Source organism: Scomber japonicus, chromosome 16 (genome assembly GCF_027409825.1).
Source record: "Scomber japonicus isolate fScoJap1 chromosome 16, fScoJap1.pri, whole genome shotgun sequence".
In the NCBI taxonomy this organism is placed as follows: domain Eukaryota; kingdom Metazoa; phylum Chordata; class Actinopteri; order Scombriformes; family Scombridae; genus Scomber; species Scomber japonicus.
In genome coordinates this window covers 21,706,831-21,731,253 of record NC_070593.1, presented here as the reverse complement: position 1 = coordinate 21,731,253, position 24,423 = coordinate 21,706,831, and the positions used below count along the sequence as shown (strand labels likewise).

At 38.3% G+C, this 24,423-nt stretch overlaps 3 protein-coding genes across 3 annotated transcripts; all 3 read left to right on the top strand.

Annotated features, from left to right (window-relative positions):
• Positions 1-6,463: 6,463 nt before the first annotated feature.
• Positions 6,464-8,353, top strand: LOC128375512 (complement component C1q receptor). The gene has a single exon (XM_053335882.1). The coding sequence runs from the start codon at positions 6,561-6,563 to the stop codon at positions 8,250-8,252; it is 1,692 nt and encodes a 563-aa protein (XP_053191857.1). The 5' UTR covers positions 6,464-6,560; the 3' UTR covers positions 8,253-8,353.
• Positions 8,354-8,969: 616 nt separating this feature from the next.
• On the top strand, positions 8,970-10,943 carry LOC128375515 (thrombomodulin). Its single transcript, XM_053335885.1, has one exon. It carries the CDS (start codon positions 9,553-9,555, stop codon positions 10,666-10,668), a length of 1,116 nt encoding a protein of 371 aa, XP_053191860.1. The 5' UTR covers positions 8,970-9,552; the 3' UTR covers positions 10,669-10,943.
• Positions 10,944-15,634: 4,691 nt separating this feature from the next.
• On the top strand, positions 15,635-24,220 carry gnmt (glycine N-methyltransferase). The gene is made up of 6 exons (XM_053335889.1): positions 15,635-15,947; positions 18,656-18,783; positions 18,932-19,045; positions 19,168-19,310; positions 21,864-21,985; positions 22,590-24,220. Exons 1-6 carry the CDS (start codon positions 15,739-15,741, stop codon positions 22,759-22,761), a joined length of 888 nt encoding a protein of 295 aa, XP_053191864.1. The 5' UTR covers positions 15,635-15,738; the 3' UTR covers positions 22,762-24,220.
• Positions 24,221-24,423: the final 203 nt, after the last annotated feature.

The following is a 24,423-nucleotide window of genomic DNA, read 5'->3' as shown; positions in this document are numbered from 1 at the left end:
CAGACAAGACACACTTTTTTAATGTATTGGTGTAGTCTGAAGTACATCAAAGAGCAATATCAGGCTATCTTGGATGAATTATTAACTATCTATGGGTTCAAATAATGTAGTCATGATCCAAAAGCCATTCAGGAATTGAGAAAAACTAAACAAGTAAAGAACAAAGCTTCAGTAGAGATTTTTATTCACCTATATGATGTAAGGCTTTTTGTACTTAATAGATACACTGCTACACTTTTCTGATTTAGCAGTAGCTGTTTGCTGTTGTTTTTGTTGTTGTGAGCAGAATGTTGCATGGGGGGGGGGGTGTCACAAATCAACATCAAATATCACTGACTAACACCAGCAGAGGGCAGTAAAGGATCAAGATCATTGGCTGCCAAACAATACAATGTCTATAATTAACACCCAAATCAAACCGCAAACAACTATTTTTATCATTATTATTATCATTATTATTATTATTATTATTAGTTGATTGATTGATTATGGAAATTAAGTGATATGGGTTACACACAAGAAAGAAGCAGCAAAGTTCTGTTGCTCTATGAAGATATAGATATGAAAAGAGAATTTGTTTCAATGTTAAATATTGAATTGAAAACAATGAAACAAATAAGAGTTAACAGTGAAGGATACAGGACTGATATGTACTTAAATGATGCCAGTGAGTAATGAGTCTAATGGCCCGTTTCCAGTGTTTATAGTCAGTGTTTATATGTGAGCTCAGGGGCACAGGGTGTTGTTGCTATTTCCTGCAATTCAAGGGGCATGTCCTGCATTTGAACAAATACAGGAAATGTTGTCTGGATAATGTACTACAAAACAACACTTAGACTGCTGATATACACTTGTATGGGACATTTACTTTATGAAGCCAATCCAACATTAACGTACTTAAAATTTTACTTATGCGTTTCATAACTGTCGATATACAATTTTTCCCATACTTCTTTACCTGAACGATAGACCCAACATCAACATATCTGAAGGACAATCTACAAAGGAAGAGGAAAATAATGATCAGTATTAAGGTTTATTGACTTGGATATTTGAGGAGGTTGAAATATAGAAGATAAATAAGGATTTTTGTGTTTCTAACTTTTTGGACTAGTTTTACTCATATGTTGTCATAATATATTTCATAATGAACAGATTGTATCATACTATTGCTTAAATGTAAAGACATTTTTACATCATAATTGTATCAATACATTTTGAAAAATGTATTATCTTAATTTATATCAACATATTGTTACATAATAGCTGATACTTCAAAGGTATGCTCTTTGTCAGCTACTCTAGCAGATTAAACCTCTGCTCATGTTGAACGTGTTTTAGCTCATGTACTAATAAAAAGGGCACGCTGGCCCGCCCTCACTGGTGTAACATAATTTACAAGAATGGGGAGCTGTCAGTCAAGCTCCATATACACACCCACACAGAGCCGTCTGGAAACATCTGCGTAGGTGTATAATGGGAGTGTAAAGTCTTTAAAATAGTTTTTTAATTATTGCTAGAACAGGTTCACTAAGCACCACAGTAGCAACACTTGCAACACTTGTCAAGCTCTCCTACCATATACAGTGATAATGGTCACACTATTTACTATCTTTTGAAACAATGGGTCCTTGATTTCCGACGGGGGTTGACAAAAGCAGTCTTTTCATTTCTAGTCAGCAATTGTGAATTGTGCAGTTGAGTACATAATACATCCATGAGTTTTAATTGAGTCAGATAGTTGTTTGGAATTAGAGCCACATAACCAAGGCTACGTTAGGCCATCTGTGCATAAGATTGTGTATGTAAATTATCATCGTTAATGTTGTTACTGTGTGATAATTCTGCTGGGCTAATCAGAAAGTATGAGTACCTGTAACCTGAGGTGGCTCCAATGACCTCCTTTGTCTCTTTCGCTGGTGATCATTCTCATGTCCCTCAGCTGAAAAGTAAATATTAAAGTGCGTTTTTTATGCAGTTGAGTAAATTATAATCCATGAGTATAATTGAGTCAGATAGTTGTTTGAAAGAAGATCCACATAACCAAGGACACATGTGGCCATGTGTGAATAAGATGGTGTATGTAAATGAGAATTGTTAATGAGTTGTGGGATAAATTAGTTAGATAGGTAGGTATTTTATTAGCATGGTAATGCTAGCAGGTAGGTAAGAAAGTGAAGCAGCAAAATGTTTGTTTATTTTTACATTAATTGAAATATATGCATATAAAGGCATTAAATGGTTAATCAGAAAGTATGAGTACCTGTATCCTCAGGCAGCTCTGATGTCCTCTGCTGTCTCATTCTGTGGCAATTGTCCTCACAGCACACTGCGAAAAAGTCAAGACAGTTGTTTTAAATTAGATGATGCATGATGACACACCACTGGTTAACAAAGTCTATATATATTGATAATGGGATTTCTGAAAAATATTTATATAGGCTATGACACACGGACTAAATTGTAATATAGTGGACCCAATGCATGAAAAGGTGAGATTTTATATGCAAAGTCACATTGTGAAGTATGATCTAGTTGCTAATGAAAACAATCATATGTTAAAAACAAAAATCTAAGTAATAATTTCTATATCTTGGTAAGGATGGGTAATGATAGAGGGAAATGCGAATACTCATTACATCACAAAAATTGAATAGTTCATGTAAGTATTGTCTGAAAAAATATATTTTCCCTTGTTTTAACCGGTGTTACACCAACATCTGTGACCGTCAGAAATGGTGACCTGTGTTGCTGGCTCTCTGCTGAAGAAGTTGTTTATAAACCTGAAGTTCACCTTAACCTCAGTGGAGACCTTACATTCCACTCTAATCTAATACACAGTTGAAAAGGAAATGTGTTGATTGTTGATATACTTTATAGATATAGTGATTGTTCACTTTGCAGCTTAGCTGTTTAGTGGTAACCAACATGAATTCAGCCAATCGCAGAAGAAGAAGATCAACAATTATTTTACTTCCAGCATTATCCAACTACCAAAAACATGTTTTCAGGTGTCATCCTCTCACATTTATCTGCACAAAGGCATATTGGTGTAAAACTGCTAGTAAGGCGCTACAACCACCAGAAGTGTGTGTGTGTGTGTGTGTGTGTGTGTGTGCGTTGAACCAAAAAGGATCTTAACCCTGAGACAAAGAGGAACATAATGCGTGAATTAATGTTGTAGGAGGGTAATTACATGGTTGAAAGGCTGTATGGGTGAGTAGCCAACAAACTGTAGCTGTAGCATTAGCATTAGCTACTGTGTGGATTGGGTTTCGTGGTTTCCTTACCTGACTTCTCTAGAGTTTCACCACCTTGTTTTAATGTCATGCAGCATTTGGCGGAATCGCAAGTGTTTTCCAACAGTGATTTGCTCTTATTAGGCATGTTGAAAATGTCTGTGACCGTAACAAAATGTCTCCATCCATAACAGAGTAGGACCCAGATAGGACCCACCGCTGAAAACATAACAAAAAACGACAAGGAGGTGGTTTGCGTGTTCGTGTAGATGACGGTGGACGTTATAAACTTTTTTCCGGCGGTGTAGACCATAGACTGTATATAACAGACATATATACGTAGACGCCGCATTGACTGCTGCTGCCGATTGGAGCAGCGTGCCTACACGGCGGCCATCTTGGTACAGGGCCACTCGCTCCTGCAGTGCATTATGTCTATAGAGGAATGATGTGTTTGCACTATTAAAAAGTGATCAAACATTTCTCAATTATAATAAAAATAAATAAATACAATTGCTCAATTGTCAACATATATTCACACGGGTTGTTTGTTACAAATGTCAGACAGATAGACAGACAGACAGATACATAGACACGTCAAACCGTTTGGAAATCGGTCGAGATTTCAGTGAATAATTCTACTTTGAAACTGTGGAGTAGCTCTTACCTCCATAGATATACATGCACTACTGCCTCTGCTAGCCCTGTACCAAGATGGCGGCGCTTTAGGCACACCTCTCCACAGTCAATGTGGCGTCTATGTATATATGTCTATGGTATATAAGGCGTACACACTTTCTGCTACTGTTCTTCTTCTGCTGGGTTTTTAAAAATGCTGCTTATTTTGATGCTTTCTGTTGACGCCACATCCCGCTTTGAGTACACCCAATCAGCAGCGCGTAAACCTCAAGCCCCACCCAGGAACGGAGCACCTATTCTCCTCCCGTCGTTCACGCCCCTACGTACGGCCTTTCTACGCATATACTAGTCCCAGTCCGTAGTCCCCAATAAAAACTATAACTGCTGACTATTTATTCAACATTGAAATAGACATTGAAGTTGACATTAAATGAAATGCGAAAAAATGCCATATGCAATGGCTGGCTCCCTAAACCTTGGAGGAAATGGAGGGGGTTGGCGAAAGGTGAACGCACAGATGGATGGACAAACATTATGCTCTCCAATTATAGTAGTAGGATATGTGTATAAACTCTACACTGTGAACTGAGCACAAGTGAATGCCATTATGTGAGTCTTAAATTTTGTTTCTGTTTAGCCAGAACTGATGTCCTGCTTTTTCATGAAATACTATTACTTCTTTATGACATGACACACACATGACAGGCTGTAATATAGGATTTGAATGATTTGACTTCAAAGGATAGATCACATAGTTCATAATTCTGTCTAAACTTAGTTACACACCCAAAATGTTTGGTGGTCTGGAAATTCCTGAAAAATAAAACTGCAAGATTTGAATTTGATAGCAACACTGTGTTAGATAGAAAAGGACAAATCTGTCTATGGAGAGATCTTTGAGGCTGACTTTTTTTTTTAATTACCTATGTGAGCTCATTGGGTGGAGGGGTGCCTTACTTGACTTCCTGTGATTGTAGTTGGGGCACTTTCTGTATTTAAACAAACACAGGAAATGTCTGGATTCACATGAATGTCCTTGGCATTCAGTAACTTAAACACACACAGTTGGTAGACAAGGGTTGTCCAAATCCACCCTGCACTATGAACAACCAGTACTACTTATTTCTTTTGTTCAGTTTGCATCGCTGTCCATAGCTATAGAAGAGAACAGATGAATGAGTCAGTCTAAAGGACAAAACCTTTAAGAAGAGCACATCAGATAGAATACAAATAGCATGAGATAGGTGTTTTTATCCATTATTTAAATATGGCTAAAGGTGACTCATTTATAACTCTTTACGGTAGCAATACCTTCTCTCTCCCCTTTGCAATCAGTAATCAATTCCCACTCCCATGATTAATCTGAAAGTAGCAGATCGGTTTGGAGTAATGATATAGCCGAAGAAATAATACAGACATTGTGGAGACATATTTCTTTACAGTCTCAGGTTTTAACTACTGTATTCAGGCTCATGTTTTTACAGTTAGTTAAAAAGAACCTATATTAATCCAGATATTTTACATGAAACCATCGCTGAATGTAAGGAGGAAGGTGGAACACTACTTCAATGCTCATAGGACTGTCCTTTTATTTTTTGTGGGAAAAAAGGTGTTTTGTGTTTCTCATAATGTTTACTTGGTACAATTTCTTTAGGGAAGAAACATATATGAAAAAGAAAAATATGCTATTGCTTTCTACAAGGCAAGTATACATCTGCTGTGAACCGGAGGAAAAACCTACAACTATCTAGTGGTTTAAAGACCTTTCATGGTCTGTGTATGGAATTGATTATATCCTACACAGTGATGACTAAAGTAATACATACGGCTCTACACCTTTATTTGCTTTTCGTATTCATTTGTTATGGTAAATGTAAGGTATATATTTTAAAATGTGTACCTCCATCGAACGACTAAGTTGTCTTTTGACCAATGCATGGAAGTGAACAATCATGGATCATATATTTTTTATACATAAACTCCCATCAATCCCAGAGGGCAGATCCTTTACCAATTTGTTTGTGTGAAAATGAACCTAACTTCTCCCACAGTATGATACAGAGGTGAACCATAGCACAGTTTTGTCTTAACTCATGAGCATTATGTTAGGTGCACAATTAATAAAATAATAGTAGTTATAGTTTATACACATTGATATGCATGATATGGCATATTAAGTAAACAATTAATTACAGTGGATGATGATGATGTTTGTACTCTACCATTATAATAAAGATTATACGTTGGGAGGGACAGCATGGTGGAAAAGGTCACAGATTAATTCCCAGCTACAGCTATTGTGCATTTATCCACAGTCTCCATTTATTGTGTCAAAGGCTCCCTGGGACTCTGACCCCTGTATGTGCTTGTATTGTAACTCACTACAATTCAGGGAGTCAGCTTAAATGCCTGGTGCCGGAGACATCTGGAGAAGCAGTCAAAACAATTTTCACCCTGCCATTGTTTTGTGTTTCAAAACGGAAGTGGTCAGTGGGGGAGAAAAAAAGAATCCATAACTGCTGCAAAACATTACTTCCGTCTTTAGTTTGTGTCCCAAACAGGATACAGGAGCATGAATGTTAGTTTCAGACCCACTCCACTTGTTTTTTGGCCACATATTGGTCACATTTTACTCAAAAACTCCCAGGGCCCCTCTGGATATCAGTTAAATTGTTGCTCTCCATGGCAATAATGCTGTTGAGTTTTCTACTGCTGCTTATCAACAGCTTTAAGGGATCTGGAGCTGAACATGAAACGCTGTGCACTTCAAAGGCCTGCTTCACTCTACATATGGACAAGGTGAACTTTGAGAAGGCCCATCAAAACTGCGTCGACAATGGAGGTAATCTGATGACTGTCAGAGGCAGGGAAGAAGAGGATGTACTACAGTCGCTTCTTTCACAGATCCAAAGACATCAGGACTTCAAATTTTGGATTGGATTAAAACTGCAGAGGGGAGACTGTATGTTAGCCCATGAGACCCTCAGGGGTTTTAAGTGGGTATCAGGGGAAAAAGATTCTCACTACTCCAACTGGGAAAATGAGCCTACGTACACATGCGCTGAGAGATGTGTAAAGATTACTTACACTTCAAGTCAGAACCAACTAAAATGGGCTGCTGGAACTTGCAAAGGCTCTGTTTTTTATGCATGTAAGTTTTATTTCCAAGGAATGTGCAAACCATTGGCTTTGCTGGGGCCTGGAAAAATAACCTACATAGCGCCATTCTCCGAAGAGCCACAAAGAAGTGAAATGACATTGTTTCCTCTTGGAACATATGCTGACATTTCGTGTAATGGCAAGCAGCTGACTGTTTACTCTGTGTGCACAAGTGTTGACGGCATATATCAATGGACTAACCCTGGTCCGTTTTGCAAAACAGGAAAGCAAAATTGTGTGATCAACAATGGTGGATGTGAACATTTGTGCCACATGGACGCCGACGGGGTTCGATGCTCCTGCAAAAATGGTTACGACCTGGACAATGATGGAGTTTCTTGCAGGATAAGAAACTTGTGCCGCACTAACACCTGTGAGCATCAGTGTGTAATGGGGGAGTCAGGATATTCCTGCAAGTGCCCAGATGGGTTCAAACTGAATGCAAACCAGCGCAACTGCTCTGACATTGATGAATGCCAATCGCAGATTTGTTTGGATAACTTATGTGTGAATACACACGGCAGTTACAAGTGTGAGTGTAGTGATGGCTATAAAATGATTGAGGGTAAGTGCATTGATGTGGATGAGTGCATGCATTCAAGATGCCAGCACAGCTGCTTGAACAGTGTTGGTTCTTTCTCCTGTTATTGCAAAGAGGGCTTTACTTTATCTCAAGATGGCCACTCATGTGTAGACACAAATGAATGCATCAATAGTGACTGTCCCTTTGAATGCATCAATACTGTTGGCAGCTACATGTGCACCTACCCACCCGGCTTTAACCTGGATACCGATGGAAAGAATTGCAATCCAGATGTGACCGTGTCTTCATCAAATGCTGATGAGGAAACACAAGAAAACTTCACAGAGTCTTTAATCAGAACAACAATAGAGCTCCAGCATCAGTCCCCTCATACTGACACACCACTTCCAGAGTTGGTGAACGTTACGCACGGTGATCATCAGAGCAACGTATCCTTAACTACTAGTCCTGCCAAGACAGCCAATATGAGGGTAATAATCTGCGTCCTCGGTTCGGTCATTCCATTGCTGTTTCTGCTCGCAGTGACTGTGGCAATTGCAATTTGTCGATGCAGTCGCTCCAAAAAAGAAGCCAAAAAAAATACCACTACAGATGGCTACTGTTGGGTGTCCTCTGGATTGGATCCACGTTTAGAGAAACTGTATGAGTCTATCTTGACTGACGACCTATGACCTGATAGTGATGGAGAAGAAGACTGTGAACTCTGATTATATGTTGATTAATATGTATTTATGTAATTTATGTTTCTCTCTCTCTCTCTCTCTCTCTCTCTCTCTCGCTCTCTCTCGCTCTCTCTCGCTCTCTCTCTCTGGTTAAGAGGGATATCAAATGATCACATATCAAATCAAAGCAGAGAAAGTTTAAGTGTTCACCGCCATCTTTTATTTCGCTCATAAGTATAAGTACATAATAAATAATGAGAAATAAATATATTGGGTAAAAAAAGACAAAATGGTAAATAGCCTCTGCTGTGTAAGAAGTTAAGCAGTAATATGTCAGTATGTAGGGGTGGTGGGTTTGCAAAGCCCCCTTGTGTTGAGGGTGGTCTGTATTTCACTGACATAGTTAATGATCAAAAAATAAATCCAATAAAATAATTTAGGATGGGACATTAAAAGTGAGCATCTATATTTCTAAGGTCTGCCAGCTGATTTTGTAATTTGTCTTGTCAAAACAGACTGCTTTTTCTGCCATTTTATTATTGTATGACTGATGTATGTACTTCTCCCTGTTATCTAAACCCACTGTCTCATACTCTATGGTTGAGTAAGACAGAAAATGCCCCAGCCCTAGAAGGCATTATCTTTACTGCCTCAGTCAGATGACACAAAAAGGGGATGTTCACTTCCTTCCATACCTCAGGGCAGTGGTGGGAGTCTTCAAATACCACACATATACTATTAAAACTTCAATACAAATTTACATTACAAACAAAAACTTAGTTGGTTTCTGTAGGTGTCGTACTCAAATATTGTAATTAGTCAAGCTGGGGCTTTAACCTCTTCATATGATGCTCAGTAGTTTATATGCACACATACTGCGTATGGAAAAAGAGGTTTTTCTTTAAGTCAAGTATAAAGTTGCATAACATTGAAAAACTCTCAAGTAATGTAAGTTTCTCAGATGTGTGCTTAAGTAAATGTACTGAATTATAAATAAATAAAAATCTGTGTTAATGTAATTTCCACCACTGCCACAGGGATACATTCGTTCACAAACACAATTAAACACATTTTACTTTCTGAATGAAGTCTGTATATCTGTTTATGCTGGTGTGAATCTTATGCAATGATGTAAATTAATGTACATTAGAGTATCTTCGGCCGTCAGTAGCTATTACTGGAAAAAAACAGTACTATAACTTTATCTCATTTCCTTCCTGTTTTCAACTTTCCTTCCGCAGTAGGTAGCTGGAACGCTAAAATTTCCATGAGCCACCCACCATTTTAAGATGATCTACTGGATGACAACATGGCCTGCTTGAAACTGACTATGTTTGTGCCCATGAAGGTAGTGTCTTTGACTATTTTGATGTCATTTATTTTATTTTCTATTAAGGTAGGAGTTTGCATGAAGCAGACTGGCACTTGCAGACCTATATGTACTGTAAGTGACTGCATAACTGTTAATCAAGACAGTGTGGACTTTAAAACAGCCGAAAAAACATGTCATGACAGGAATGGAGAATTAATGACTTTTCAGTCTGAGGCGGATGAGAGCATTCTTGACTTTTTGGGTCAAGAATTGAATGGGAACTTCTGGATTGGACTGCGTTTACCAGATACCGCCTGCAGCAACCTTTCAGCTCTGCTGAGAGGCTATGAGTGGACCTCTGTTGGTATGGACAGGAACTTTACTCCATCTTTCAACACCTGGAAAGACAATGTTACAGTCTGCTCTCCCCACTGTGTGTCACTTTCAAATGAACAAAAGTGGACAGAGAGGCTGTGCTCAGAGAAAACGGATGGGTTTCTGTGCAAAACAAAGCCCGAAGATGCATGCCAGGCACAGTTTTTCAAGAGTTCTAAGGGCTGTAAAACTGCTCCTTGTGAGCACACCTGCAAAGATGTCAGAGGAGGCTATATATGCTCTTGTTTCAATGGATATATTCCAGACAGTAAAGACCCAAGTCGGTGCAAAATGCACTGTGCAACAGAGAAATGCCCTGCAATATGTGAGAGAAGCGATGGATGCGAATGTCCTGACGGCTTTATAGAGAATGAAGGATTTTGTGAGGACATTGATGAATGTTCGATGCAGCAATGTGAGCAAAACTGTAAAAACTATTTTGGAGGCTTTTTCTGCTCCTGCAAAGAAGGGCATATACTAAAAGATCAAGTCAAATGTAGTAGAGCGAATGGCACCACTAAAATTGTCCCAGCTTTTGTGAGGCCACCTATTAAAAAGAATAGTCCGCGGGGTTCATCTGCATCTGCAAGGAGTTTTATTTGGATATGGATTTTTATTACTGTGGCTGTGGTAGTGTTAATATGTGTGGTAAGGTATTATGTTGTTAAACGTCAGAAGCGCAGAGAGCAAAGTTCCAATCAACGGTCTGCTGCTCCTGTGAACAACACTGACTGTTAAAACCAATTCAAAACATCATTAATATTGATTCCTTTGCTTGTATAGTATTTACAGTTACTGACAATTGTGTACTTTGTTCTCTGTTACATTTATCAGATGGCTGCAGTTACTTGGACTAAGTAAGCTGTTACAAGCCAAATATATGCTAAGCTTGTAAATAAATGTATGATGTAACATGAAACTAATGGAAATTGATTGATTGGTGAAAATGTGTTAAATTGGAACTGTTTAAATGATTCAGCATATTTACAGTAGTTTTTTTGCAAAGAGAATAGAGACTATCAATAAACAAACAAGTTAAAATCAAAATTGAAATAAGTAACAGTGTGTTAAGGTAAGCAATATCATTTAAATTGTCAGCTATCAAATAAATGTACAGAAGTTGAGGAAAAAGTAGTCTCACAAAATGGAAATCCTATGGTAAAAGTGCTAGTTTTCTTTCAAAAGTTACTTATCTGAAATTTCATGTAAATGTTCTATGATACTTCATTATGTAGAAACTCATATTTGAGCATGTTTATTGTACTTTTGGTGGTGTGACATTTAAGTATAAGTCGATTCATAACAGTCCATGCTGTATACTGTATTGCCTCTCTTAGAGCGCCATCTACTGTTCTTTTGAACAAACTGCTAAAGGGAAGAGGAAAAACCTGGCTAACAACACAAGAATCTCTATCTAGAAATCAGCTCCTGTGTTGAAGCATCTAAAATTGATATACATACTTCTTCTTAGTCATCATGTCGTAGATAATTATTTGATGAACATATTTGCTTATCCCCACACCGGAGGATCTTCAGTAAGATAACAAACAATACATTTCCAAAGTCAAATACAGGCATTTAACTTGTCACAGTAGGAAAAGCACAGGTGGAAATAATGAAGTGAACGATAGCTGAATTTCATTTAGCTGTTTCTGTTTCAGGATCCTGGTTTTGTACAGCTGGCTCACTATCACACTTTCATGTCTTAACAGGAAACCTGATTACAACAGAGCCATTTTTATTTCATGCAGATTGCAGCAGGTTAGTTGTTTCAGCAAAACTAGTATCTCTGCTGAGCAGTGAGCCAGCACTCTGGATCGGTTTCAGATTTAGCTTCAGTATTACTGATAATAACATGTTTAAAAGGGATTGCTGAGATCAGTCTTCTGCCTAAACTCTAAAACATGCATTATCTGTTGAATAAACAGCCCAGACTTCCTGTTGTGTACCATAAAGTTTGTTTACCAGTTTATTGAACAAATTTGATCCAATGATACAAATACAATAAAATACGATATAAACTGCAGTGTCGATGCTTCAAATAATGTGATAGTCTTGCTAGAATTGGAGAAAATTGCAATACTGGTGATTGACTCAATAATGATGTAATTTAAAAATGAAAGAAATATCAATTGAAGACATCCTGAATCCACAGGAGACAGTCAAACAATGTGCAATTCGCAAGAGAAAAACACCCAAATCACCCCATACTGCATTTCTTTTTGTTTTGTTTATCTTTGTCTTCCTGTAGGTTATTGATGATAAGATGCTGTTTCCATGTAGATTTACTGAGTTTTTTATTATCCAGTTTACATTTCCATGGACTTTTCCTTTGCATAGAAAACTGTGAAGAAACCTGTTTTTTTCCTCAGGTTCCACAAGGTCACAGAAACATCAGAGCACAGACCTGATCATCACTCTGGCATTTAGTGCAACAACCTCACCTAAACCTGTCTTTAGGTTTGAGAATGTAGTCTGAAGTTTGTCAGCAGAGGGCAACAGACAAAATCACCAGGCATAGGAGTCCAGCTTTATTTCTGTATGTTATTGTAGTTTCCTACAGATGCCACTAGATGTTACTAGAGACATATTTTAGTGAGAGCGCCTCAGAACACAAGTAACCAAATTCCAATTAATCCAAGTAATATACAGCAAAGCAGCCACTCCTTCACTCCCAAAACTGGAAGTCTTAAATTAATATGTGACCTTATGGCAACATGATCTTACACAAGTTAAAACATCAACTAGATCAACTGTGAGATGACCCAGAAAACCCAAGCTAAGGAGGAAACTTTGAACAAATCTGATTGCTGCCTTTATCTTGTTCAGTTACATGAATGTTTATGCTCCTCTCCCACAAAAGAAGCACAGCAGATAAGACTGTTGTGTTTCAGCATGACTCAAAACATTTACTTAGGGCGTTTCAGTGAGTGACTCAGCTCTAAAGGGTGAGTTCACAAATTTCAAAACTATTAAAACTGTATTCAGATGCCGAAATGAACATTGAAACAGGTTTTGCTCACAGTAAGCATTCGTCTAGTTAACACTGAACATTAGAAGATCCCCTTCACATGTAAGTGATGGACAATAAAGTTTACAGTCCTCATTTTGAACAAAAATGAATTTAAAAGATTATCTGAAGATAATGTGAGCCATCCAAATTAGTCAAGTGAAGCATGTATCTCCCAACGTTAGCTTAGGTTTTTTTTTTTTTTTAAGTAAAAAGTCTCTATTTAGGGCTTTAATCACAACGTTTTGCTGTTCAAAGAGGGAATTTCGCACTAAAAAGTTACTTTGAAAGACACTGACTTGATTTTACTCGTTGGACGGCTGGAGCTTCACATTAGCTTAAAATTTACTTTTAAATAAATCCATTTTTTGTACAGATGGAGGACTGTGTATTTTGTCCCTCCCATCACCTTCATTGAAAGTACACTACAAAGAGGTCTCTTAATGGTCAGTGTGAAGAGTTGGACTGATTATAGCAACAAAAACGTGTCAAGGTTCATGTGAACACCTGACAAATCTTTTAAGATAGACTTTAAAAGGTGCAAACTTATCCTTTAATTTGAGTGCTTTTGGGGTGTGCATATATATGGTCAAACAATTTTTGGAGACCAAAATATATTGAGCGAATGAACCTAAACTTAAACAAAATGTTCATATTTAATGTTGCAAAGATTTCATATATTCCCAGATGATGACGTGTTAATTATTAATTAAAATTTAAAAAAAGTACTTATAGAACATTTTGTTTGTGTCAATTTACAAAATGAAACCACCATTATGCCAGTTTCCCCAACATCTCAAGGCAGTTGTCTACAGTAACTATGCCTTCTATAAATCTGTATGCACACGTTTGCACACTCATCAATGATTCAGCATTTTCAGTATAACCTGTTTGAAAAACCACTTAAAGGGTGGAGGTGGAAAACTGCACAAGTTTCTTTTGATTTATTATTGTCTGTTAAACCACTACTAGCAGTATTGTGAACCTGTGTGACCTTATTCTATGTATGTTTATGTTGTCCTGAAAATGAGGGTTGGTGTGGGTCACTAAGAGGGTAGGACTGTAGAGTTGATAAGACTGGGTGCTACAACCCTAACCTGGATATATGGTCAAACTATTTTTAGAGACCAAAATATATTGAGCAAATGAACCTAAACTTAAACAAAATGTTCATATTTAATGTTGCAAAGATGTCATATCTTTCTTGATGATGATGTGTCAGGCCTGAACTGTTACTCTCATATTTACTTTACTGTGTTAGTTTGTTCTGGGAAGTTCTTGCCCATAGTCTGGTCTTCAGCAAGTGAAGTGCATTGAGGTCAAGTGATTCTGGCCCAGTTCCATACCAGAACAGGTACCCAAATTACACAAATTACATCATCTGATCTGCACTCACAATACAGTACATATTCATTACTAATTTGGGACATAATAATAGAAACAATTAAAATGAAATAATTAAATCAATTAATTAAAATGAATGAAGTAATTAATGAATTAAAATTAATAAAGTACTGATATAGCATTTTGTTTGAGTCGATTTACAAAATGAAACCACAATTATGCCAGTTTCCCCAAAATCTCGAGGCAGTTGTCTACAGTGACTAACTTTCTACAAATCTGCTTATGCACACGTGTGCACACCACTCATCAATGATTCAGCATTTTCAGTAAAACCGGTTTTAAAAACCACTTAAAGGGTGGAGGTGGAAAACTGCACAAGTTTCTTTTGATTTATTATTGTCTGTTAAACCACTACTAGCAGTATTGTGAACCTGTGTGGCCTTATTCTATGTATGTTTATGTTGTCCTGAAAATGAGGGTGCATGTGGGTCACTAAGAGGGTAGGAGTTGATAAGGCTGGGTGCTACAACCCTAACCTGGATGGCACCGGTTGTGGCTGACATAACCTCACCTCTTCCAGTACATTTGTATGTTCGTTTGCGGACTTAATCTGCCAATCCTGACAGGAGGAGTTCACTTTTTGGGAGGGTGCAGAGACTGAAAAAAGGCAGTATTTGATTGGCGGACAATCTCTGTTAGATTTTTTTTTTTTTTGGCTTTGTTGAATTTCTGCCAAAAGAATTTTGATTCATATGTAGGCCTATGTAGCCTATAGTTCTCACTGTGATAAGTGCTGTGCAATAAAGAGAACATTTAATATTATTGTTGTTGTGTTAAATTGGATGTAAACCATTACATCTTGACTAAAAGAGTATTAATAATCATTTCTTAGCCAAACATGTAATTCCTCCAAGGTGCATGATGAAATGGCACATGATGAAATATGTCGGTGCATTTTCAGATGGCAGGCGTATCCGGTGTATTTTGCCCTGAGCACTGCCTCATTGCAACACCTTTCTCTCAGGCTGAACCTCTGCCTCTTTCAGCAGCACTAGTGGACTTATAGCCTCAAAAATGTCCCTGACCCAAACCTGAACTTCAAATAAAGTATCTGAAATGAACTTGTTGCAACTTGTCGTTGAAGTGCAACGCCAAAATGTTCCTGTCAGGCAATGCTTAGGGTTAAAAGCGTCATGTAAAAACAACGTCTAGACGTAAATACGGAAGCGGGGAAGTCTCCCTCCCTCACTCCTCTATCCATCCTATCAAAAAGTAGGCGTTAGTGTCTAGAGGGGTGTCATTGGGTTAAAGTTTGTCCCCCTTGAGCTGCTCATATAAATAATAACAACCGAATTTGTTGGCTAGCATGTGAGAGAGAATCCCTGTTATATAAGTAGACCGTTTTCATACATTCAAGTCAGCTGAATACTCTCGCAGATTGAAGCAACAGCAGCATGTCGGTCGACAGCGTGTTTAGGACCCGCTCCCTCGGTGTGGCCGCCGAGGGTCTTCCTGACCAGTATGCCGACGGCAAAGCAGCGAAAGTCTGGCAGCTGTACATCGGAGACACGCAGAGTAGGACGCTGGAGTACAAGAGCTGGGTGGTGTCTTTGCTGAAAGAGCATGGGGTGCGGAGAGTGCTGGATGTAGCCTGCGGAACAGGGTAATGTCAGGCTCCGCAGGGGTTGGTTTCACCAAACCCTTTGAACATTTACGCCAATTTAAGATTTACTCTTGTATATGAGCAAAAATAGCAAGCCTGGTGAATAGTTATATAAACACCGTATCTAAGTACAATCCAATCTCTAATTCGGCTTTAGTCCTATACATCAAGAACACATTATTTTAAAAAGACTTCTGCTATTGTATTTTTTTGGTTTATGGCAAATGTGGTATAATAAGACAGCTATTGAATAGTTGTAATTCAGAGATGTGTGCAGATTTGTGTATGAAGTGTATGCCGAATTGAAGACTGCACTTGCACATGGTGTAACAGTGAGAGGTTAAGGTGCTGATCAAACTGGGCTCCCATACTTACTCTTCAGGTTTGTGAATGGGTGTGACCATTCTGAAAATAGTCTACAGTATGCTTTAATTATGGAGCTCCATAGCAGAGACTAATTTTTGCAGTCTGTGCATATTGCCACGTGTAAGTGTCTGTCTGTGCTTGATAGAGGTGCAGACAAATAGAAAACAGCTGACAAGAGATTTCTCAGTTCTGTACAGCTCTAGATAATTCAGTGGGGGAAAATATTATAAATTGCATATCTTAATAGATAATCAGGTTAGTTTGACTTTCCTGGAATTTCAACCCAATGACCGTTTCAACTCTGGACAAAATCCGGATTAGGCCTGAAAGTAATGAATGAAAGTGCAGAGTTGCACTTTTTTACCAGTTCATCCCTCCAGCAGCAGTCTGGGGGGTTGGGGCCATTACTAAAAGTGACTTTAAAAGTTATTAGATGATTTCATAACCATATATGCTCATAATTGCCTAAGCAAAAGATGCAAGTGTTGCAGAGCAGCCCAGCACGCATTTACACACATTTAATGTATTTTGATCCACAGCGAGCTTCTAAATGGAGATTGAAAAATATAATAAATTAAAAAAATAGAAGCTGGCTGCTGAAAGTGACTTGTGTGGAAAAGCAGACAGAGTTCAGTGGCTGGTGAACCAGTGACAGGTAGCTGCAGTGAGTTTTGACTGGTTCCTTGCAGTCTGTTTACCTGTGCTGATAATGTATCTGTGCTCTGGGACAGCAGCAAGGCCATCAGTTGAACTCAGACAAGAATACGACACATTTTAACCTCTCAGCCAACCTCAGCGCGTCTTTACATATGGGGACAATTATGCAGGACATGTAATGGACATGTAATTGGACAATGTACCAATATCATTTTTTAAATGCTTTTTATTGAATTCTCTTTAAAAATCAGTTTATCAGTGATTGAAATTGGGCCGGTTAAGTTAATCTGTCATCTAGCCCACAAAACGCATCTTATCTAAAAGTTGCCATTACAGCCTATTCTGTTTGGCTGATAATTATTAACCGTCTGTTTATCATAACTCCCTCCACTCCAGGTCAAAACGCAATCATTCGCATCTTAGAAGTAAACATTGTAAAGCTTCATATCTCACAGAGCAACGGTTGGGTGGATGTTGTCGTGTTGAACTCTGACGTTGACCTCATTCCATAGTAGTAGAGTGTGTCAGTAGCAGGGCCTTCTGGGGCAATGTAAACATGCTTGTAGTGGAATGAGGTTACAAAGCGCCCCACTATTTTTGGCTCACTAACTGTGACTGTGATGCCAGGCTTTCCAGTTGTTCTGTGACCAAATTTAGTGGCAGCTTGTGCAAGAACCTACAGATTACAAACTGTAGTTTAGAATATAATCAAAACTTGCAGATGAATGATTTATTTTGCATTGAGGTATACACTGTGTAATTCCAAGTCACAGCTTGTAAAACTCTTTTGCAACAATTATGTAGTTCCACTCTTTTCTTACTATTGGTTTTTGTCATCTTACTGCAGACAGAGTGTTGTTTTTGTTTTAAACATTTCCTGCTGTTTATTGTCGGATGCTGTTAATGATTATTGTGTGTTACCTTTTTTCAGGTCATTGTCCACTGAATTTATCCCCTCTGTGGCTTTTGCTTATTTTCTAACATGAACTTGAATTTTGTGAAACATCAATTCACAACTAGTTATTACTGGAAAAGACTTAAGTGCAAAGAGACAAATCACTCATCTGTCCAAACTGACCTTTGACCTCTTTTTTTGGCTTTCTAAGCATGAGGAGCTGCTGGCTATCAAATATCAGCCCGCTCTTTAAACCTGTTAAACATTAAAGGCTTGTTTCCTCTCTTTAGTATGACGATAGTGTCAATACTAACAAAGAGCACCACTCCTTAATCGGAAGATCATTTAAAAAGTAGATGATAGGAGTGTTAATGTGTTTACTTAGCATCATGTCTGAATAATGTCAGCAGCCGGTACAAACCAGGAAGAAGGAACAAACAGGCGTGGTTAAACAAAGTGGCTGTGTGTGTATTCTTGTTCGATTAAACAATGCAACAAAGTCAAATTCAGATGCCAAAATAATCTGTACTTTGAATTTAGGATTTAATCGTATTAGGACATTTCAACAAAGCAGACATCAGCTGCAGTCACAAGGAAGCACACAAGACAAAGTAAAATCAAAAGTAGCTTAACTCACCATTGGTAACATTTTCGGCTTACTTTGCTGCAGTATACATTTTAAAGATGAAGCATGGTGTGTACCAAGCTGAGTGTTTTTATCATTATTATTTAGGTAGGCTGATTTTATGCAGGGGTTGTATTTACAGAGCATATTTATTTTATTTTATAGAGTCGACTCCATTATGTTGCTCGAGGAGGGCTTCAATGTGGTGAGTGTGGATGCCAGCGACAAAATGCTCAAGTATGCACTGAAGTCGAGATGGGACAGAAGAAAAGAAAAAGCTTTCGACCAGTGGGGTATGATGTTTTTCATTTTGCTCAGATTGAAGGGTCATGGTTGAACACACATTGTTTTTTTATTTCGGTATGTAAAGATCACATCTCTGCAGTGTTCCTCAAGTGACATCCTTCTAATATCTTTTTTCTCTTTCCTTCTTATTCACAGTAATTGAAGAGGCCAACTGGCTGATGTTACAAGACGACATTCAAAAACCAGGCGATGGCTTTGATGCTGTTATCTGCCTGGGCAACTCATTCGCTCATTTACCAGATTTTAAAGGTACATGATTAAAGTATTAGAACATTCTTCTAACAATTAATTGTCTCAATCACCTTTGTATTTATTTTTTCTTGATTACAGCCTTAACCTTAATAATGATGGTGATGTTGTATTGCTCTTAGGGGACCAGAGTGAACAGAAGTTGGCCCTTCACAACATTGCCAGTATGGTGAGACCAGGTGGTATCCTCATCATTGACCACCGCAACTACGACTACATTTTGGAGACCGGGAAAGCACCACAAGGCAAAAATATTTACTACAAGGTATTGAACTTAATGGGGTTAAGAACATTTATAGAATATAAAGTTTGACATTTAGATTATGTAATCTATTCAACCTAATTTAGATACACAGGGGTTAAAATGGGATTTGACAGGAGGGGAGCCCTAAGATCCGGTGTAGTGGTGCAGCGGGGAAATTGACTCACCTCAAAATAACAAATTGATTTGTACTCTGAGCTCTGGTGGGCTTGTTTTCTTTATGGACAGGCTATGTTATCAACTGACCTTCTTTTAAGCACCCATTTCTTGACATATTTTCCTGGAATCCAGACGTCCAAAGGAGGCGCAGCCAAAGAAATGAACATCCATGCTGAGACCTTGTTAATTTGTAGGTGTGTCAGTTGTGTATTTGACAAGCAGCATCAGGTCCATTGATCTAGATCTCCTGATGATGTCAGAGAGATTTGTATCTATTCGCTGTGATCACCGAATACCTTATCGGTTCAGATCAGACTGGGTCTCTGGTGACTGTAAAGAAAATATACACAACGCAGAGAAATTACTGGCTCTCATCAGTGCAGATCAGCTGTGAGAAAAGCATGATGCTGAACTGAAACTATGTGCTCACCCAGTGTTCTGTACTCATCCTGGAGCCATCAGACCTGGAGGATTAGAGGCCTGAATGAAGGCCACCGCTGGGGGTCAGAGGTGACGATGAGCCATTTGTGCTGCTCTCGCCACAGCTCCCTCATCCAGCTACCTGTGATTCTGCTTTTACCAAGAAAACATTTAATCACAGATGTAAAATAAATGAATACATTCACATACATATCTATCAGTGCTGCTGCTCCACAGATAATGTTATAGTTTACTGTCAGTCATATTTCAGGAGACAGAACAGTACGGTAAACTGTTGTTGGTCGTTGTTGTCAGTACCAATTAATTTTACTAATGTTGTCGCGTGGAGAGATGACGAATAACGTTCATAGACTGTATAAAAGATAACGTTACGCTGTGAAAATGCAAAAAAGTCAGACATTAAACACGACTGTCTCTTACCGTTCATCCGGTTTCACAACGGAGAAACAGCTAAACAAAGAAAAGTCTGGCGACTTTCATTCACCACAACCATAAAAACACTCGAATGTCTCATATTTTAGTTTCAAGCGAAATTATAAAAGTTGAATCATTGCTTCTGCGGTCTTCATTTCCTGTAGAGTGAACGAGCGTAAATGCGGACAGCGCCACTCTGTTATTGCATCTCATTTTGTGGTCGGATGGGGTATTACATGCGAGGGTTTAGTTTGACGCACAACCCCTGGTCTGAACAGCTGAACCATGGATGTTTTTTAAGAGCTTGCTTGACCCTTCTCCAAGACAAATGAACTCTCTTGACCTTATTATCTATGAAACTGCCAATCATTTTTATCAAGCATTTACTATTTATTTACTTATTGATTGTTCTGGCCCGCTTTAATACCTGTATATACAAATTTGTAATTTATTAATCAACAGTTTGTGCAATAACCATCTAACTTTTGTAAATGTAACCTTTTTTTCTCACCATCAGTGGGTTTCTGAAAAGTGAAACAGATTGCAAGTTTGTAAAAAATAAAAAATGCCAATTAAGAACAAAAAAAGCTGCTTGAGCTGCACACAAAAAGGCTTTTCTTTTTTTTTCTTTTTTTAATTTAAAACAGATTCAGTACTATCTGGCTCTTCATTGCTTTCTGAAGTGGAGTTGGAGAGATACTACTCTTTATGAATGGTTTACTTACAACAGCCTTAGCAGCAGCTGAGTATAAGACCTAAATCTCTTTTCAGAGCCTGCCGGATATTGCAAGATCTGCAGTGAAAGAGGCACAGGCAAAACAGAGGGAATTGTGCATGGTATTGTCTGGTGTAAGACTGTTCTTGGAAAACAGTGAGAAAAGAGTACAGGAAAACTGAGAAAAGTTTATTTGGAGTACATGTAAGCATGCAGCCTTATTGAGTAGCATCTATATTGCAGTTAAAATACAATTGTATGGTACCAGCAAGAAGTCTCAACAAGTAATCAGTTACACATTTTCCTTCTTTTTACCAACATGTTTCTGCAAAACTTTGGGTCCATACATCTTAAGTTTAGATAAGCAAGCAGTCCTGAAGTTTACTTTCTTGTCTTTTGGCATAAGCTCATATATATGAAATAGAAAAAGACATAACAGCAGGTACCAACTACTTTGAGCCATATTTGATTTACTTTATTTTCCTCCAAACAAGCTCCATATTCTTTAATCCAGCCAACGTAGGAACTATCCAGCTGGAGGGCTTAAACGTAAATACTAAGTCAACAGTCGCGTGCTAGAGCAAAATCCACTCCAGATACCTCCGTAATCCCAGAGTCTGCTCTCATGGTCCAACTCCATAACAGCTAGAGCAACTTCCTGGTTTTGCTAAATAGCTTCTGATCAGGCTCAGCTCTCTCTTGGAATTACTGAAGAGGAGATGAAAGGTTGTGGGAAATAGTCTTTGGTGTGTAATACTCACCAGCATGTATAATATTAGTCAGTGTTACGCATAAATGTACTGTATAACATGTGTTTTGTGTTTCAGAGCGATCTAACTCAGGACATCTCCACCTCAGTGCTGTGGGTCAACAGTAAACCTCATATGATCACACTGGACTACACCATCACTGTGCCTGAGGCTGCCCTCCAAAATCTTCCTGAAATCAGGTAAGTGTTGAGCCAACATTATATTGTTATATCGCCCAACCTTACAGTTTACTTTTTGCCTGCCTCAACTTGTACTACAGTAATATGTTTGGCAGGAAACTAACATTGTATTGCTGGATTTCACTGATTATTTGCGTGAGGTACAGAGAGACTCTACCTTAGTACTGAAGATCAGGAGACAGATTCATGAAAATAATAACTATCCTGTCAGGCACAGTTAGTGTTTGATAATAAGCCATAATATGACATGCAGTATTTGTGACAGGTACAATCTCTTTGTGAATGTTAAGTTTTGCATGATAAATATTTAAAGCAGTATCTACTTTACTTTCTGATCATCAAATAACTGACTCTCCATCATTAGCATGCCTAAGCCACATTCCTTAAATGTGTTCTCCAGTGTTTGTGCTGTGACATTTGATAATATTTGTCTCACAGTCTGGGTTATTGCTTCACTGTGAAGACTCTCTATGATGTTTGCTCAAATCCCTTTCAGTCGAAGGTCGATACACTCCATGTCCAGACATGTTAGACACAACAATAAGTTCCTTTATCGAGTGGAGAGAGTAACCTAATGTGTTTGTGCTCAATTTGTGTCCTGCAGTAAATTCCGTCTGTCCTACTACCCTCACTGTCTGGAGAGCTTCAAAGGTTTGCTGAAAGGGGCCTTCAACGGTAAAGTGGAGCACAGCGTCTACGGAGATTTCCAGACGTACATCCCGGGTCAGTCCCAAGCCCCGTGCTACTTCATCCACGTCTGTAAGAAGACAGCCTAAGAGCCCTACCCATCAGCTCTGCCCTGTTTAAGTCCCAACATGCTCCTACAATCCTCCAGATTTGAGCAAAATTAAATTAGAATATGTTTTCGACATATATCATCTCATATTTCTTGTAAAAATAGAGTTTTTTGACAAATAATGGAAAGTAATACACAATGTTTGGTCACTTAGGACCGGTTAAGTCAAGAACACATAGACTCTAAAATCATCCATGTGTCCCTGATAGATTGTTGACTGCAGTGTCCCATGTTAATACTTGAGCATACATAAGATCTGCCTTTACTTTTTTATGGCCTTAAAAGTTGTTATTCATACAACTTGGCTTTCATTTTCTCTCATTTCATACAAAAAAACACATGTATGCTAAAATGCTTGAGCTACTAAGTCTTTGCCTCTACTAGGAACAACTGGATGATTTTGATCTATGTGCTCTGATAGCATCAGTGGAGTTAAACACAGCTAGTCCTTCGAACTTTCAAATAGATCAATAGTCTTAATAGGAAGAGCGTAGGTTACAAAATAACACCTACAAAGTGTTCTTCATTTCTTAAAAACAGATTCACTTAAACTGTACTGGACCATTGTTTTGCCCATGTCTAGCATCTACCCAATATGCTGCTTTTGTATTACATTTTCTTCAGTTTCTGTTCACCCAGCTTCTTCCCTCCCTGAACTTTAGTATCCAAAATGAACATGTTTCAAAATGGTGCTGCACACCGGTGATATTCCTCACGAGGGGAATATTTGTCCATCGCCAGTTATGTAAAGAGATGTATTCATAGACAATTCTATTTTGTACGTTTACCACAATGGTCTTAAATGCACAGATGAAGCTTCTGTGTCTTTGATTATGGTAGCCTTTCTTCTTTCATGTGTTGTTGAACTGGAAAAGAAAGAAAAGAGCTGATCTCATTTTGGCCTTCTGCCTTTCTTAACCATCAGAGAAATCTTTGACAGGCACAGCATGATGACAGTTTCACTGTGTTAGTTTCACTTATATGAGCACCCCCACAATCAAGTGTCATTTCCTTAACTGTCATCTTGCACAATCATTAACATCACTTTAAGTAGGACCAAAAACAGCTAGTAAGGCTTGTGAATCACCACCTAGGCCTGTTAGTTTTAGTTTAACCTGCTTGGAGTGTCACACAAGGTACAACAGGAATTGCTTACCTGTCAAGCAATCTGTGAAGACAACAAGGAGTTCAATCATAGGAATGATTGGGAATTCTCTACCGTTGATTGCTCTTTACCATCTTACCAAATGCCTCTCTAGGTCCAGATCTGACATCTGACCTCTCTGACGCAGGCACAAAGAAAAAATTATGTTTTCTCTTGAGAGAATGGCTCAAGACTTCTCATATTTGAAAATAATTTGCCTTTATTTTAGCAATTAAGACTTTGTTTCACTTTGTTTTCTCTTACTGTGTGGTACAATAAAGTTGACTGTATTTGAGCCAACAGCAGCCTTCACATTATTTGGTCATTTACACTTATAAACCTGTGATTGTTATCCATTGAATGTGACCGCAAAAACTACAGAATCATTTTATGTTTACTCAAACAGCCAGTGGCTAAGCAGGGTTTTACCAAACTGGTTAAAAATGCAAACAGTTGCCCAACACTCTTCTTCTCAACCAAAGACTTTTGAAAAGTATT

Excerpts from the sequence above, each read along its gene's own strand:
- LOC128375512 (XM_053335882.1), top strand. The coding sequence starts at position 6,561 with ATGGCAATAATGCTGTTGAGTTTTCTACTGCTGCTTATCAACAGCTTT.
- LOC128375515 (XM_053335885.1), top strand. The coding sequence starts at position 9,553 with ATGGCCTGCTTGAAACTGACTATGTTTGTGCCCATGAAGGTAGTGTCT.
- gnmt (XM_053335889.1), top strand. The coding sequence starts at position 15,739 with ATGTCGGTCGACAGCGTGTTTAGGACCCGCTCCCTCGGTGTGGCCGCC. Across the intron at positions 19,046-19,167 it reads TCATTTACCAGATTTTAAAG|GGGACCAGAGTGAACAGAAG; the intron begins GTACATGATTAA and ends TATTGCTCTTAG. Across the intron at positions 19,311-21,863 it reads GCAAAAATATTTACTACAAG|AGCGATCTAACTCAGGACAT; the intron begins GTATTGAACTTA and ends TTTGTGTTTCAG.